Source organism: Serinus canaria, chromosome 25 (assembly GCF_022539315.1).
Source record: "Serinus canaria isolate serCan28SL12 chromosome 25, serCan2020, whole genome shotgun sequence".
Lineage (NCBI taxonomy): Eukaryota > Metazoa > Chordata > Aves > Passeriformes > Fringillidae > Serinus > Serinus canaria.
In genome coordinates, this window is record NC_066338.1 from 4,953,450 (window position 1) to 4,971,696 (window position 18,247).

An 18,247-nucleotide genomic window follows, 5' to 3' on the forward strand; every position below is an offset into this window, starting at 1 on the left:
TTCTGCCTCTCCAGTCCTGCCGCCCCATTTCTGTGACCCTAAGTCCCCCCTGCACCCCCATTCCTGAGACCCGAGATGCCCTTTTACTCCTTTGCCCGGCACTGAGACCCCTCTGCACTCCCTCATCCGGCACCAACTCAGCCTTTCCTCAGCCCCCGCCTCTCTCAGCCCCCTGCCCCACCCTTTTCCCTGACCTGGGACCCCTGGGCCCCCATTCCTGCATTTCCCAGCCCCTGGCCCCTCCTTTTTCTCACTGCCCTTTCCTGGGCGCAGGATTCCCTGGACACCCCATCCCAGCTCTCCCAGTGCCTGCACCCCCTTTCTTTTGCTCTGAGCCTCTGAACCTCCTTCCCAGCTCTGCCAGCCCTTCATGTCCCCCCTTTCCTTGGCCTGTTGTCCGCCATGGATCCCAAAACTCTCTCTTTCTGCCTCCCAGCTCTCCCAAATCGTGGTGTCCCCCCAGTTCTGCACTCCCTGCAGTGCCTGGAAGTGGCGCTGTCGGAGCCCAGCCCGGGGGTCCCCCAGTCCTTGATTGGGGGACGTGGATGGGACCCCCTGGGAGACATATACATCGGGAGGCTCTGGAGCACAAAGGTGGGTGTGGGAGGAGGAGGGGAGTTCCTGTGGGAGTGCGGGAATTCAGGAATGGGAGACTTGGGAATGCAGAAATTCCCATGGAATTTCCACGGCCAGATATCACTCTCATCCCAGTCAGGTGAGAATTCCATGGATGGCTCTCCCCCCAAGCCATTGCCATGAGAATTCCATGGGGAAATGATTTGAATTGATGACCAATGCAATGCCAGCAGTGCAATGAGACGTAATCCCTGCTGGGATTCCATGGGACATGGATGCCAATCCTTTGCCCAGGCCTGCTCTGCTGTGCCCGTGGCAGCACCAGGGGAGTGTCCTGTCCCTGCCCTGAGCCCAGCACGAGCCTTTCCTTGGCTGTTCTGTGCCCTGCCTGGGGCAGGAGGGCACTGCCGGGGTGGCTTTGGTGGCCCTGGGCACCTGGCCGGGCTGCAGCCGCTGCAGAGCCCCCTGGGGAATGTTCCGGAGCAAAGCTTACAGCAAACAGCAGTTCCTGGAGGGGATTCTGCCCCTGGGCCTGTGCTGGGAGCCCGAGGGCAACAGCCCAAAGTGCTGGAGCTCAGTGTCCCTCAGCCAGGCCGTGTTCCCTGGCTGTGCCCTGTCCCTCAGCTGTCCCCTGTCCCCTGTCCCTTGGCTCTGTGGGGTCAGAGGTGGCAGTAGGACCCAGGGCAGCCCTGGGGGAGAACAACCCTGAGCCCCAGCTGGGCCAGTTGCCCCAGTTCCTCACAGGGCTGCCCAGGTCACTCCCAGCATGGGCCTGTGGCTCCCAGTCACACCCAGTATGGTCCCAGTCACTCTCAGTTACATTCAGTACAATCCCAGTATGATCCCAGTCACTCCCAGTATGACCCCACTGTGATCCCAGCATGGTCCCAGGTGTTACCATTCACCCCTAGGATGGTTCCAGCCTCTCCCAGTGTGGTTCCAGTCACCCCCTGTTGTGGGTAAACCAGGACTCCTGAACAACTGACCAATGTGACCAAGCAGAAGCTGTTTATTGTTTACATCATACACACTTTTCCAGGTTCTACAAACTACTAAGATCACACTTCTTGATTGGTGCCTTTGTCTCCTTCCCTCATTCTCTGCCTCCATTTCTCAGTGTCTGTGGTTGGTCACCCTGCAGGTGTTTCACAGCCTCTTGGGAGTCTCTGTGGTCGAGATGACCCTGAGATGTGTAAGAAAGTCTCTTTTTCCCGGCAGTCAAAGAAGCAGTCAGGATTCTTCTGTCCTGCTTTTCAAGTTTCTTTATTTTCTTGAGCAGCTTCAGGGGAATTACCTGTTCTTCCTGTCACTTGGGATAACAGCACCAGGTGTTGAATTCTTGGCTGTGCCGACATCTGCACACCCCACACCTTGCAAAGCCTCTCCTCCAAACTCACACCATGTGTCTGCTCCACACCCCACACATTCTAATCTCACCTAAGGACAACCAAAGCATTTACAGTTCTGAGGGCAGTGGATGTTTTCAGGTGTCACTGGCTGTAGGTTCATTGGTGGTATTAGGGATCAGTGTCCTTTTCAAGCCAGGGATGAACCCACTTTGCTGGTATGCATCATGGTCCTCTGTCTGTAATGACACAAACATAACCCCTTCCCCACATCAGTAAATCTGCAGGTCCTTCCCATAACCCTGTCCTAGGATTTTTAAAACAAACTTCTGGACGATGTTGTACCAATTCAGAATCCTGCTGCAAACCTGAGTCATCTGTTAATGCTGGTGGTTCACTGTGCTTGCCCACTAATCAGAGAGGATTCATAACACAGTCTGCTTTCAGCACTCTGTGCTGTGGGCTCAGCCCATCCTCCCCCCTTTTTTGTTTCTCAAGCAGTCCTTTCAGGACCTGATGTGTGCTTTTGATGACAGCTAGTCTGCACCTGGCCTGGGGCAATTCCTGAATCCTGCATTCATCCAGGCCAGAAGAGACCTTCAGATCTGTCCCTTTGGTGCTGCCTCCCTGGCTGCTCCCAGCACCTCCAGCAGCAGCACTTGGCTGGCTCTTGGCCTTGCCCATGCCCACTTCCAGCAGGGCTGGCCAGAGGGGAGCACCCGCAGCCTGTGCCCCTGCAGCCCAGCCCCTGTGGGCAGTGTGTGCCTGCTGTGGGTGGGCTCCAGAGGGGAATGTCCTTGCAGCAGCAAGTGCCACAGAGAGCCCAGAGCCAAAGAGTCTCTCCCCTGCAGGCACTGCTTCTTCGGGGCATTGAAATATTTCCAGTGCTGGAGTGGGCTGATGGCTGTTCCTCATGCCACCCAAAAAGAAGCTGATGGTTGGATATTATTGGAGAATTTCTCTCCAGTTGAGCCTGGCAGGGGGTTGTTTCCAGGCGGAAGCTGCTCCCTGATGCCTCCCCCAAGGTCTGTGTGTTTCAACACTTTCTTGATGCTTCTCAAATGAGAAGAAATTCCTGGGGCAGCAGCAGGATTTAGCTCTCACCAGAAAATACTATTACCTTAGTTGCTTTTCCAGTCCATCCAGCTCTTACAGTGGGTATCCTGGCATGTGTCCAAACCCTAAAGATGTTCATATCCCCAAAGGTTGACAAAGGGTTTTTCCTGTTGTTAAGACCTGGAAGCCTTTGAGGTTTACAAATATAAGGCAGAGTCATTGCCAGGTGCTGTACTGTGTTTATAGTGGTCTTTTAATAAGTAATAAAATTACAGATGGACCATGACAGGAAAATAACTTGCTGCAGGAAAAATTCCACAAGGCCCAGTTTGCCCAGTTTGCCTCTCCTTTGGCCCGGGCCGGGTTCCCCCCGCCCGCAGGGGCTGGGAGCAGCCGAGAGCCCCGCGCTGCCCATCCCGACCTGTCCCGGCTCCATCCCCGCTCCAGCCGCGGGCTGCGAGGGCACCGAGGGTGTCGGGGCTGCTGGGGGAGGAGGAGGAGGGAGGGAAGGGGAGGGATGGAGAGGGAGAAGGAGGTCGGGTAAGGGGGGGAGAAGGAGGAGAGAGAGGAGATGGAAGAGGCGGGGTGAAGGCAGAGAGAGAGCAGGGATGGTAGGAGGAGACCGAGGCGGGGTTAGCAAGGAGGAGGAGAAAGGATGGAAGAGGAGAAGGAGGCGAACTTAAGACAGCTGAGGAGGAGGAGGGAGGACGGAAGTGGAGGAGCAGGAGGAAGAGGAGGGACAAAGGCGGATCTAGGCTGAGCAGGCGGAGCCACGCGTTTGAGCCCTGCCTGAATTCGCAGCCCCCACCTGTGGGATCACCGTCCCCCCCCCCACGGCGCAGGTGAGCGTGGAGGGGGAGCTCGGCCCAGATATCCCGGGGAGTCCCTGGGTGGGGTTTTTTCGGGGGATGTTTGGAGAATGGAGTAGTCCAAGGGTGAGCGGAAAAGGCCCCTCGGGGGGACATCGGGGGGTGGCGGTGGTGGCTGGCGGCAGAGGCAGCCTGGAGGAGCAGAGCCCTGTGTCCCCCAGGAGCCCAAAGTGGGGAGCCCAGAGAGGGGGGGAGCGCCGCCGTTGTCGGGACCCTCAGGAGCCTGGAGAGGGGCAGGGTGGACTCCTTGGAGCCCCTGCAGCCCAGAGCAGACAATGAGGGGAGAAGGGAGAACAGGAGCCCAAACAGCCCCGGCATCCCAAAATGGGGAGAGCGAAGAGGGGGGAGCTTTTGGGATTGCTGGGACTGCCAGCAGCCTGGGCAGGGCCAGCACTGAGGAGAAGGGGGACCCCCAATCCAAGTGTGACCCCAGCAGCTGGGACAGGGGGGAACCCCGAACACCAGAGGGGAGGGACCAGGGACAGGGAACTCCTGGGGGGCTTTTTCATGGCTGAATCTTGGTGTTTGGGAAGTTTTTCTGGAGCCCAGATGGCCGGGAACTTGTAGAGATGGACTTGGGCAGAGGGAGCTTCAAAATCCATGCGGTCATCCATTGTTTTCCCCAAACCAGGATTTCCCATTGCCAGCCCCTGGGAAGCTGTGAGGAAGAGGAAGATGCCCCAGGACACTGAGGCAGGTGAGGAGGAAGTCAGTGCCCCTTTCCCCCTCTCTGTGCTGCTCCATCTCCCAGCCCAGCATAGCCCCGGCTGCAGGACAGCCCTGGGGGGATCTCCATTCCCTTGCCTGTGACACAGAGGCAAATCCCATCCTGTCCTTGTCCTTCCTCCCCCAGAGTAGGAGCTGAGCATGGAGAGCAGGGAGGACAAATCCCCAGGGCAGAACCTGCTGGCAGAGGCCATTTTGAGCGGCTCCACGGCGCAGGAACCCAACGAGGAGGAAAAGCCCCGGAGATGCCGCACGAGGAGGGGCTGCAAACGCAGATCACAAGGATCTGAGGGGGAAAGAGCCAGCCTGGGCCAGGAAGGCAGCCGGAGATGGAGCCAGAGCACAGAGCTGGTGCTGCATGAGGAGCTCCATGGTGGGGAGAAGCCCCATATGTGTGAGGAGTGTGGGAAGAGCTTCAGGTGGAACTCCAGCCTGATCCTGCACCAGAGGATCCACACAGGGGAACGGCCCTACGAGTGTGATCAGTGCAGGAAGAGGTTTCACACCAGCTCCAGTCTCCTCAAGCACCAGCGCACACACACAGAGGAGAGGCCCTTCCGCTGCCCCGACTGCAGGCAGGGCTTCAGGCGAAACACCCATCTTGTCAGGCACCGACAAATCCACACTGGGGAGAGCCCCACGAGTGTGAGGAATGTGGGAAGAGCTTCAGCCAGAGCTCCAACCTGATCCAACACCAGAGAACCCACACTGGGGAACGGCCCTACGAGTGTGGGGAGTGTGGGAAGAGCTTCAGCCGCCATTCCACCCTGATCCGCCACCAGCGCATCCACACTGGGGAGAGGCCCTACGAGTGTGATAAATGCAGGAAGAGGTTTCAGAGCAGCTCCCATCTCCTCCTGCACTATCGGATTGACAGAGAGGAGAGGCCCTTCCAGTGCCCTGACTGCGGGAAGGGATTCAAGCACAACTTCAACCTCATCACCCACCGGCGCATCCACACTGGGGAGAGGCCCTACGAGTGTCCCCAGTGTGGGAAGAGCTTCTCACGGAGCTCTCACTTGACCCAACACCAACAGAGGCACCAGTAAGGGAAGCCCTGCGAGTGCCCTGAGTGCGGGAAGAGCTTCGTGCGCTGCTTCAGCTCCATCCCCCACTGCAGGAACCACTTTGGGCACAGCCCTGGTCACCCACATTCCCTGTGATTCATGTTGGGAACACACCTGGCTGCTTCTCCTGTTGGTTTTGCCTTAATTTTTTTCTGATTCATCTTCATCCCTTAAAAACACTACAAACAGGGTTGAAATGAAATTGATCAAAGATATCTGAAGTCCCACCACTTCTCAGGTATTTGAGGAGGAATTTAGGATTTGGGAACACATTCTGTGTGGAGTGCTCCTGTTGCTAAAAAGCAGGAATTTGATCTCCTCCCCTGGCCCAAACCCAAACTCCACCCCTGGGATTCCCTATAAAAACCCCATGGTCCTGCCTTTGCCCTGTCTTTTGGGGTCAGAAATGGATTCTGGAGCTCTCTGAAACCAAGACCCAACTAATTTGTTCCTGGCACTGGCAGCTGCAGCCTCCCTGGACACCATGAACTCTGGAGAATGGGGGCAACCAGTGAGGGCCGGTCCTGGACTGCAAGATAAGTGTGTGTTGTGTTTGCCACCTGTCAGAGGTGGGGCAGTTATCTTCTGTGCATTGGGCAGTTTATCTCTTCCACAGCCAGTCCTCCCTCCAGGAGATACCTGCTGTTTATGGGCCATTGATTTACAGGAGAGTGAACATGTTTTTCACAGGCAGCTTCACAGAAACTGGAAAACGTGGGGGTTCCCAGGAGGGGGCACCGCTGATCCAGGGCATCGAGGCGCTGCCTGCAATCGTCCATAACCGCCCCTAAGGAGCCTCCAGGGCTTCATCCTCCGTGAGCTGCAGCAGACGTGTCGGGAAAGGTGACAAGAGCCTGTGGAATGGTCCTTGTTGCAGGCAGATTAGCCACTTGTAGCTCTTCAAAACTCCCTCCTGTGAAAAGTGAAAAAACTTAATCCGTTCCTAAATGGGAAAAACATGTTCACTCTCCTGTGAAAATATAAAAAGTTTAATAAAGGACAATGGGACACCAGGACCATGGAGCAAAGGTTATAACAGCCGGGTGCATCTTGGCACTCAGCCAGGAGCACCCTGTTACCTTCGGGGATCCCCCTAAAATACCTTTTCCCTTACAGCAGCCTGTTGCATATTCATAGACCCTCATGCATATCCATAAACTACTTTACATATTCCAGGAACTGTTCTACATGGCCCCTCCTTGGGTCTGCCTTTTCAGAGCATGTGTGTTTCTTGGCTGTGGTTTTGGCTCCTTCTCTTTATCACCTCCAGTTTTTGGGCCTTGGTCCACTCTGCCTTCAGACAGGGAGTGCTGATAGTTGGCAGATCTGTACAGGTGTCCACATCCTGTGTGCATTGGATGTTATCCCATCCCAGCAGGCATTTTAACATAAGCATGCTTCTCTCAGCTATTTCACTACAATGTCTAAGCTCAATTAACAACAGAAATAAAAACTATATCTTTAGAACAAGATTACTTTAACATCACACAAAGAAAATCTATTTTAATATCTGTGAAAAGCCAATATTATAACATGTATCTATAACTGGGCGAAGGAGCCCTGGCCCAGGCTCTGGCCCTGGGGGACACGGGGACCCTGCCAGGGGGTCCCTGTCCCCCTGTCCCACCCCCATGGCCCCGGCCCCCCGTCCCCATGTCAGGCTCTGGGGTCGATCTCTTGGAACATCCTCTGGGGGAGGCTGCGGCACCGGGGGCAGGGGGACCCAGGGGGACAGGGGACCCTGCTGGGCACGAGCAGGGTTGGACTGCTCTGGGGGGAACTGTGAGGGGGGACAGGGCAGAGTGACCTCCCCAGTGACCTCACACAGCCTCTGTGATGTCACACTGCCCCTGTGATGTCACACAGCCATCTGTGATGTCACACAGCCCCGCTGTTAGGTCATACAGCCTCCATGTAATGTCATTCAGCTGCTATGTGATGCCACAGAGCAGCTTTGTGACATCACAGTCACAATGTGATGTCACAGCCTTGTCTGCAATATCACAGCCTTCTCTAACATCACACAGCTGCTCTGTGATATCATACTCTATGTCACAACCCACATTCTGATGTCACATAACCACGTTTGATCATGTCACAACTAAATCTGTGATGTCTCAACCCCCTTAGTGATGTCACACAGCCCACTCTGTGCTGTCACACAGCCCCTTGCTGACATCACAGCTGTTTTGTGACTCCATGACACAGCCACAGAGCTGCTGCTGTGACACAGCCCCCTCTGGGACATCCCACAGCTCCTGCCAGTGCTGAGCCCCTGTGAGCTCTGTCTGTGCCCTGCTGGTGTCCCTGAGGTGCCCTGGCAGTGCCCCAGCCCTGCTGGGCTGTGCACAGGAGCTGCTCCTGCCCAGAGCTGTCTCTCTGCAGCGCTGCCCTTGCCAGGAGCTGCCTCTGGGCCAGGAGCCCGGCCCAGCTCAGCAGCACAGACACAGCACAAGGACTTGAATGACCTTCTGGGGCTTTGGTGCTCTTTGCATCAGACTCAGTCTCTCAGAGTGTGCTCAAAGACTTCTCAAGAACTCAAAGTGAGATTAAAATACTGAAGTTTCTTGAACTTTGAAGAGATCCCTGTCAGGGACACAACTGAGAAAGTGTCCCCGGTTTCCAGGTAGAGCAGAACACTGGAGGCAGTGATGACAGGTGGGGACAAGCAAGGCAAAGGTGTCTCTGGTGCTGAGCACACCTGGATGTGTTTCAGGAATGCAAAGGGCCAAGGCCTGAGCCCCAGTCCCTGGCAAGGCAGATCCTGTCCCTCCCTCAGTGCTCAGGGCTCTTCCCGGGATGGGCACTGGCATGTGGGGATGGGCAGTGCCAAGGGCAGGACCATGGGGCGGCCCCTGCCAGGCTGCTGAGCAGGGACAAGGAGGCAATGAGGCCCCAGGGCTGCCAGGGTCACTTGTCCCCTCCTTGTGGCCTCAGGCCCAGGGCCAGCAGCCATGGCCAAAGTGCTGCCCAAGTTGGCTCTGTCAGGGCCCTGGCAGCTGCTGCCCATCCCTGTGCCCTGTGCAGCCCAGGCTGTCCTACGGTGTCCCTGCCCTGGCCTCTGTCCCTGCAGTCTGTGCTCATCCCCCGGCTGCCCCACCTGGCTGGCCCCTTCCTTTGCTGACAGCTCTGCCTCCTGCCTGCCTCTGCCTGCCCACACAAAGCCTTGGCCTTGATACCAAATCCTAATTCAATTGAATACCAAAAGCCTAATTCAAAAGGTTTAATTCAATTTTTACCATGCCTGTGAACTTTTAGCACAGGAACAAGGCATGCAGGGGCTGCTTTCCCAGCAAGGATGAGTGGAAGGCAAGAAGAAGACATTGGGCTCAAGAATGCAGTGATAGAAAAAGCAAGGACTGAATCTGGGAACTTGGGCTGGGTTTGATGGTAATGGATAAATTGTAATACACATTTAGTGACACTGGTAGAATTACATGTCCACATAAGGTTAGGAGTTATCAGTCAGTAGACCTCATGCCTGAATAAATTATTCTCTCTTAAATAGTAAATTAGTGTTAAGGATTCTTATTCTGATATTTTGGGTATTTTGTGACCATGGGGCCTCACAGAATCAGGGAGTCAGCTGTGGCACGGAGCAAACTCATGGAACAAAGGGTCCATTGTGACACCATGGAACCCCATGGAACCAAAATCCATTCTGGCACATTGGGGCCACATTGAACCAATGGCCCATTGTGATACTGTGGATCCAAGGAGAACATTGTGACTCTGAGAAACCTCTTGGTGGCCATTCTGTCACAGCAAGGCCTGGTGGAACCCTGGGTCCATTGTGACACTGCAGAACCTGACAGAACCAAGGTGACCATGTTCTGCTACAGAACCTCATGGAACAAAGGGACCGTGGGGACACTACAGAACCAAAGAGACTGCTGGTGGCAGTGTGAAAGCTCATGGAGCCAGAAATCCATTGTGACACAGCAAGGCCTCGTGGAACCAAGGGTCCATTGTTAAATTGTGTGGCCTCATGGAACCATGAGCCATTGTGACACAGCGTGGCCATGTGGAGCCAAGGGGCCACTGTGATCTGCGGATCCAAGGATGTTGGAACCCAGGACATTCTTCTGACTGTCCTGGATGACTCAAGACCCTGGAAAGGGGCTCAGAGACCTTGGCATGAAGTCAAAGATATTTGTGCCTTTGATTTTAGCCCATGGAAAAAATTCCCAACTTTGTGTGAAGATTTACAAGCCACAAGAGTTTGAGTAGAATAAAAGTGAATTTGTCACAGGGTGAAAAAGAAGATTTTTGAGAATTTAGAATGGGGGTTCAAGAGACAAGATGGAGGAATCTGGGTATGTCCTGTCCTCCTTCTTCTTGTCCTCCATGTTCTGCTGTGACGGCAACACTTTGGATTGATTTAGAATAGAGACAGACTTTCTAATATAGGTGATAGGTATTAGAGAATTATTGTCAATCAAGTATCCATAGTTCTTAGTATAAAAAGCTAACACCACCCCAAGGGTGGTCAGAGTGTGCCTCAACCCGACCTGCTGGACACAACTCCACAGGTCAGAGAAAGAATGTTATAGATAAGAGAAAATAAACAACCTTGAAAAGCAGAACTGACGAATCTCAACTTTTTCTTCGGCCACGGGGCTGGGAGAAAAGACTTTTTAATACCTCGGGGGTCATTTCAGTCACAGAAACCTGAGACAAGGAGACCATTGTGACTGAAGAACCTCATGGAACCAGGAGTCCATTGTTCCTCTGTGGGGCCCTGTGGAACCAAGGGGAGCACAGTGACCTTGTGGGGCCTCATGGAACAATGGAGACTGTTCTGACCCTTTGGGACCCACTGGAACCAAGGGCCCATTACAGCATGGCAGGGCCTCGTGGAACCAAGGGCACTCCAGTGAACACTGTGGGGGTCCATGGGATGAAGGGTCCAATGGAACCAAGGATACCATTGTGACACTCTGGGGCATCATGGAACCAAAGGTCCATTGTGACACAGCAGGGCCTCATGGAACCATGGAGGCCATTTTTACACTTTGAGGCCTTGTGAGACCAAAGGGCCATTGTGGCACTTCAGAGCCTTGTGGAGCCAAGGGGACCACAGTGACACTGTGGGGCTCCATGAAACCAATGGTCTGTTGTGACAGGGCCTCATGGAAGCACGGCGCCCTTGTGACACTTCAGAAGCAAGGAGAACATCTTGCCACTGTGGGGTCCCATGGAATCATGGCACATGGAACAGATCTGGTTGGTTTGGCCTCCCAGGGGCCACCTGATAGGTCCAGCTGATCTTGGAATGTTGAGGGCGATATCTCATCAGACCCTGGAGAACTGGAGCCCTGTGCTTTCCTTCCTGCAGAAAAGAACTATCCATCTTTTCATGTGCCTTATGGAATCATGGAGACTATTGTGACACTAAAGGCTGAACCAAGGAGTCCATTGTGACACTGCTGGGCCCCATGGAACTAAGGATCCATGGAACAGTGCAGGACCCCAAGGAACCAAAGGTCCATTGTGACATTGAGGGGCCTCATGGAATCCTGGAGGCCATTCTGACACTTTGAGGCCTCGTTGAACCAAGGGGCTCTGCAGGACCTCATGGAACCAAGGAGACCCTTCTGACATTGTGAGTGCCCATGGAACCAGGGGTCCATTGTGACACTGTGGTACCAAGGAGACCCCTGTGACACTACAAGGCCTCATGGAAGCAAGGGACCATTGTGACACTGTGGGGCCCCATGGAATCAAGAGGCCAGTGTGACACAGCTGGGCCTGATAAAACCAAGGATCCAATATGACACCACCATTGTGACACTATGGGGCACCATGGAAACAAAAGAAGAGGGAACAGCTCTGGTTGGCCTGGCCTGACTGGTCCAATTGGGCTTATCAAGAGTCTCTGCTCATGTACCCCTGAAACCCTGGGGCTCTGGGCTTTCCTTCAAATGGAAAAGAACTGCCCTTCTCATTCAAGCAACCATTGCCAAAATGGGATTCTGCCTCCAAAACTGCCAATATCCAGGGATTGCTCCCAGACAAAGCTGCCATTACCAAAAGGTTGGGCCTCTTGTGACTTCCTGAGAGCTGGCTCTCACCTGCCTTCAAACACTGAGGCTCTGTCCTTTCCTTCCTATGGAAAAGAGCCCTCCCGCTGGCACAGGCACCCATGGACAGAACTGGTACTTTTCCTCTGAAATTCCCTATATGCAAGAGCTTCTCCCAGACAAAAGCTGCCAGGACAGACAGGTCTGCCTGCCCTTGGCCCCTGGTAACTGCAGTCATCAGTTCCTGAAACATGGGAGCTCTGTGGTTTCTTTCCTGTGGAGACCATGGTGACACTGTGGGACCTCGTGGATCCAAGGGACCATTGTGGCACTGTAGAGCCTCATGGAACCAAGGACATCTTTGTGTTTCTGTTGGGCCACATGGTCCCAAGGGGCCAGTGTGAAGCAGCAGGGCTTTGTGGAACCAAGAGGCCATTGCTGCATTTCAGGGCCTTGTGGAGCCAAAGGGCCATTGTGATCCTGCTGGGCACTGTGGATCCATGGAGAGCATTGTGGAATTGCAAGGCCCCATGGAATCATGGAGACCATTGTGACCCTGTGGGGCCTCATGGAAGCACGGGGTCATTGTGACGCTGCAGAAGCAAGGAGAACATTGTGACACTGCAGAGCTCCATGAAACCAAGGGAACATGGAACAGGTCTGGCTGGCTTGGCCTCCCAGGGGCCACCTGACAGATCCACCTGATTTTGGAATGTTGAGGGCTGCCTCTCATCAGCCCCTGGAGAACTGGGGCCCCAAGCTTTCCTTCCTACAGAAAAGAACCATCTGTCTTTTCAGGTGCCCACAGATGGAATTTTTACTCCCCCTGTAAAATTCCCTGTATGCCCTATAAGGGCAGAACCCTATAAGGGTTCTCCCAGACAAAAGCTGCCAGGAGAGACAAGTCTGGCTGGTCTTGGCCCCTGGTGATCACCTCACATCTCAAGGAAGCCCTGAAGAAAGTATTTGAAAAGGTTTGACTACTGGAACCTCCATACATTTCTCATCCTCTGAAATACTCAGATGCTCCTCTGATCATATGTCTTCTTTTTTTTTTTCGCATTGTGAATTATGCATGAAATATTATTTTCAGCGAAAAAATATTATTCTTATGACTTTCCCAGTGTTATCTGACACAGAACATTTCATCTACATATGGATCCAGGTCACCTGTATAAGCAAACACAAGAATAAATCCAGCAGGAATTATTTGTCTCTGCCCCGATCTGTCACATCTCCTCTGGAGCTGGAGGTGCAGCCCCAGCACTTGGGAGGGCTCAGGGAGTCACAAGCTCAGCTCCCACACTGAGAACCTGTGGACCCTGGGCTGCTCTTCTTGGTCCTGCACGCTCAGCCAGGCTGAGATGGACACTGATGGTGTCTGGGCCAGGCTCTCTGAGCCCAGCCCAGCTCCCTGCAAGCTCTCCCAGCTGCCCTGAGCTCTGGGCAGCACCAAGGGCCTCTCCCCAGCCCAGCCCAGCCGGCTCTGGCCCCACAGCTCTGCTCAGGCCAGGCTGCTCTGGGCACTGCCCCATGGCCTCAGCCCCTGGCAAGGGCACAGCAGCAGCTGCAGCTGCCACAGGACTCAGCCCCAGCCATGGGGGAAGGGGCTTGGCCAAGGCACAAGGAGGCTCCCTGGGTGCCCTGCTCCCCTCTGGCTGAGGTGCTGAGAGCTCTGCAGCCCCTGCTGCCATCCCACCTGCCCAGGGCAGCACAAGAGCCCCGGCCTTGGGGCCCTCCAGAGCTGCTCCTGCTCCAGGCCCAGGGCCCATCCCAAAGCTGGGGCAGCCACAAAGCTGTGCCCATTTTGTTCACTGCTGCTGTCATATGGATGGGTCCTCAGCCACTTGGAGGCTGCTGATGAATTATATTACTCCAGAGGCCTGTTCTTTTTTCAGCTCTTCAGTTGAGGAATGCAGTGAAAAAGGTTTGTCAACCTTTCTTCAAAACACCCAAACAAGAAAAGCCCCAAAGGATAATTAACATTTTCAATTCTTCTGTGGCTAATTAGGCAGATTTCAAAAGTGTATTCAAAGTGAATATATTGTATTGCAAACAATGCAAAGAGAACTGTTTTGTCCTGTTTTCTTCTGTATACATTGAAATCAGCAATTTCCAATTTATATTTACACCCAGCACCTCCTTATGCAGTTTGAACCGAGATGAAAATCAAGTCCCTCCATGGCTGACAATAACACTTTTTCCCCACACCCCTCCCCACCATTTCCCTCTTCCAACCCTGGTCACTCCTATGGATCAGGAATGGTGTGGCCAGCAGGAGCAGGGCAGTGATTCTTCCCCATTGCTGGGCACTGGTTGGGCAGCAACTCGTGTTCTGGGCCCCCCAACTCGTGTTCTGGACATGAAAGGGCTGGAGCATGTCCAGAGAAAGGCAACAAGGCTGCTGAGGGATCTGGAACAAAAGTCCTGTGAGGAGCAGCTGAGGCTCCTGGAGAAGAGGAGTCTCAGGGGAGACCTCATCACTCTGTAAAATCCCTGACAGGAGGGTGCAGCCAGGTGGGGGCCGGGATCTTTTCCCAAGGAACAGGGACAGGACAAGAGGACACAGCCTTCAGCTGTACCAGGGGATGTTTAGGTTAGACATTAAAGGGTGATTGGCATTGGAATGGGCTGCCCAGGAAGGTGGGTGAGTCACCACCCCGGGGAGTGTTTAAGGAAAGACTGGATGTGGCACTCAGTGCCATGGCATGGGTGACAAGGTGGTTTTGGGTCCCAGGTTGGACTTGATGCTCTCCAAGGTTTTTTGCAGCCTGGCTGATTCTCTGATGATTGTGACACTGCAGGGCCCTGGGGAACCAAGGGGCCATTGTGACACTGCAGGGTCTGGTGGCACTGAGAGGACCATGGTGACACTGTGTATAACATGGCAGCACAGAGCCAAGGGGCCATGGTGACACTGTGGGGCTGAATGGAAGCAAGGAGTCCATGGTGACAGTCTGGGTCCTGGTGGAACCACAGAGGCCACTGTGACCCTGCAGGGCCTTGTGGAACCATGCAGAGCATTGTGACAGAGCAGGACCTGGTGTCATGATGGGGCCATTGTGACACTGCAGGGCCCCATGGAACCAAGGGGCCAGTGCTGCTCCTCAGGGACTCCTGGAATGAAGGAAACATGTTTGACATCATGGTGGCCCTTGGGACCAAGAGGCCACTGTGACACTGTGGAACCAAGGAGAGCATTGCTGCACTGCCAGACCTCATGGAACCAAGGATCCACTGTGACACTGAAGGGCCTTAGGGGACCAAGGGCCATTGTTCTACTGCAGGGCCCAAGGATCCAAGGGACTTTGTGACACCAAGGGGTCCCATGGAACCAAAGGGAAATTGTGAAACTGGAAGGCCTCTGGAATCATGAAGAAACATTGGGACACTCTGGGGCCCTGTGGAACTGTGGTGACACCAAGTTGTCTGGGAGTGTCAATCTGCTGAAAGGTTGGAGGGCTCTGCACAGGGCCCTGGACAGGCTGAATCCAGGGCCCAAATCCAACAAGGTGAGGTTTAACAAGACCAAGTGCTGGGTCCTGCATTTTGGCCACAACAACCCCTGCAGCAGGACAGGCTGGGGACAGAGTGGCTGGACAGCAGCCAGGCAGAAAGGGACCTGCAGGGACTGATGGACAGCAATCTGGACATGAGCCAGCAGTGAGCCCAGGTGGCCAAGAAGGCCAATGGCTCCTGGCCTGGATCAGGAATGGTGTGGCCAGCAGGAGCAGGGCAGTGATTCTTCCCCTGTGCAGGACACAGGCTGGGCAGCACCTCGAGTGCGGTGTCCAGTTCTGGGTGCCCAATTTAAAAATGTCATTGAGGGGCTAAAGCATGTCACAAGAAGACAAGACTGGGGAGGGGTCTGGAACACAAATCATGTGAGGAGAGGCTGAGGGAGCTGGGGTTGTTTATCCTGGAGAAGAGGAGGCTCAGGGGAAATAAGGCAGTGTCAGGGCACAGGTTGGACTTAATGATCTCCAAGGACTTTTCCAAACTTCCTGATTCTGTGATTCTCTGAAACCACCCTTGGAGCAGTTGCAGGATGAGCTTTGGGCCTCCTCTCGAGAAGCTCCAGCAGCCCAGGTCCCTCAGCTTCTCCTGCCAGCCCCAAAGCCCATCCTGTCAGTCCTGCAGAGCCTCTGCAGCTCCTCCTCATTGCCCAGAACAGGGAGCCCCAGAGCCAGACACAGCAGCCCAGATGTGCCCCCCTGGCCTGGGGTGCCTCTGGCAAGGGAGCAGCAGGACGCACTGCAGGAGCCTGCAGACAATTCCTGCAGCACTTGTAGGATGATCCTGCTCCCCAAGGGATGTTCCCATGGTGTCAAGTCAGGAACTGCAATGGAGAGTGGGACCAGAGAGGAAAGGACAAACAGGGATGGGCTGTTTGCAGGGGAGGGAACAGGGATGGGCAATCGGAAGAAATTTGTAACAGGAAGAGTAAAGAAAGCAAAGTTGAAGCCAAGGAAATGCTCAGGGCAGTTTGGGGGTGGCTGCCAGGCAGCCTTGGCTCTGAGCAACAGCATCTGCAGTGGGAACAGGAAACTCCCAGCTGATGGGAACAAACTTTCTGGCTGACTGGAGAGGCCAGGACAAAGCTGAGTGGATTCCCTGGTGTTCCCCAGCCCTTGCTGGCCCCAGGGGCTGATGGCATTTGTGCTCCCTCAGGTTCATGTCCCCACACCAACAGCATGGGGGTCTCCCCCTGCTCTGTGCAATGCAAACAGGGGCTCCTGAGCCAGTGCTGCCGTGTCTGTGCCTGCAAGGATGGGGCACCTGTGTGAGCTGGGGGAGAGGCCAGGGCTGCCGAGGGGGGATGTTGTTGGCAGCTCCATGAGGACACTCTGGGATGCTGCCCTGGGCTGTCCAGCGCACTGGGGATGGTTTAGCCCCTGCTCTGCTGCTCCTTCCCATCTCCCCCAGGGCCCTTGCAGAGCACCAGCTATGCTGTTTGCCCCCAGCCTGCCCACGGCCACCCTGGGGCTGCTCACAGGGGTTTTCTGTGCTGAGCATTGGCCTGGCTGTGTTCTTGAGAGAGCCTGGGCAAGGAGCCTGGAGCCCCCAGGGCCTGGCCTGAGGTGTCAGCGCTGCCCCAGCAGTGCCCATGGCCTGTCCCTGCTGCAGCCCTGGCACTGCCACCCCCAGGACTGTGCCAGGCCCCGAGAGCACTCAGGCCCTACAGCAACACCAGGGTCACCAGGGCAGCGGGGCAGGGCCATGGGAGCAGCACTGGTGACACCAAGTGCTGCTGCTGCTGGGCACAGCTGCTGTGCCAGCACTGATCTGCCCCCAGCCCTGCACACAGACATTGCTGCTGCAGCTCCAGAGAGGGCAACAAATGGGGATCCCTGCAGAAAACTTTACTGGGACATCCTTTAATTCCTTTAAATCCACTGAGAGTGCAGTCCCTCATTGACAAAGTCTGTGGCCACAGGCAAGGTGGAGAGAAACAAATGAGAAATGGCAGAAACAATGACATTTCTTTGTGGACAATTCTAAAAACTAAAACAAGGAGAAAATCACCTCACAAGCAAACCAAAAGAAAGTATTAAAGATGACTTTTATTACAAGTGATTTGCTTAAACTGGCCAACAGTTTAATGTTCCTGAAAGCATCCAGCCATCAGTCTCCACACCACAGCCTTGAGCTCCTGGTTCCTCAGGCTGTAGATGAGGGGGTTCAGGGCTGGAGGCACCACCGAGTACAGAACTGACAGGGCCAGATCCAGGGATGGGGAGGACATGGAGGAGGGCTTCAGATGAGCAAATGCTGCAGTGCTGACAAACAGGGAAACAACAGCCAGGTGAGGGAGGCAGGTGGAAAAGGCTTTGTGCCATCCCTGCTCAGAGGGGATCCTCAGCACAGCCCTGAAGATCTGCACGTAGGAGAAAAAAATGAACACAAAACAACCAAGTACCAAACATGTGCTTACTGCAATGAGCCCTAATTCCCTGATGTTGACATGTGAGCAGGAGAGCCTGAGGATCTGGGGAATTTCACAGAAGAACTGGCCCAGGGCATTGCCATGGCACAGGGGCAGGGAAAATGTATTGGCCGAGTGCATGAGAGCATTGAGAAAGGCACTGGCCCAGGCAGCTGCTGCCATGTGGGCACAAGCTCTGCTGCCCAGGAGGGTCCCGTAGTGCAGGGGTTTGCAGATGGACACGTAGCGGTCGTAGCACACGATGGTCAGGAGGAAATACTCTGCTGAGACAAAGAAAAGAAAGAAAAAGAGCTGTGCAGCACATCCCTTGTATGAGATGATCCTGGTGTCCCAGAGGGAATTGTGCATGGCTTTGGGGACAGTGGTGTGCTGCGCTGCTGCTTTGAAGACCCTCAACTCCCCACACGGTGGGGAGGAGGGAGCGCCGGCTAGCTGGAGAGCACAAGCAGCGGCTAGCAGCGGGGGGGCACTGCCTAGGCGAGCCAGGGGCGTCCAGGCAGCACCTTCGGCAGGCTGGAGCAGCGTTCGAGGAGCAGCTTTGGATGAAGGAAGCGAAAGGAAAAGAGGACCTTTACTCCGGGATGCAGTCCAGAAAGGGTTTATTGTCTCCTGGGGGAGTCCAGGGAGCAAAGGCAAG

General features: G+C 54.7%; 1 protein-coding gene across 1 annotated transcript in view; it reads left to right on the forward strand.

The window, feature by feature from the left end:
* Positions 1 to 18,247, forward strand: part of LOC115485198 (uncharacterized) — a 2,106,330-nt gene that overhangs the window by 591,300 nt on the left and 1,496,783 nt on the right. The window contains 2 exon segments of the mRNA XM_050983901.1: positions 4,993 to 5,204; positions 5,207 to 5,661. Coding sequence (XP_050839858.1) covers positions 4,993 to 5,204; positions 5,207 to 5,661 — 667 coding nt within the window.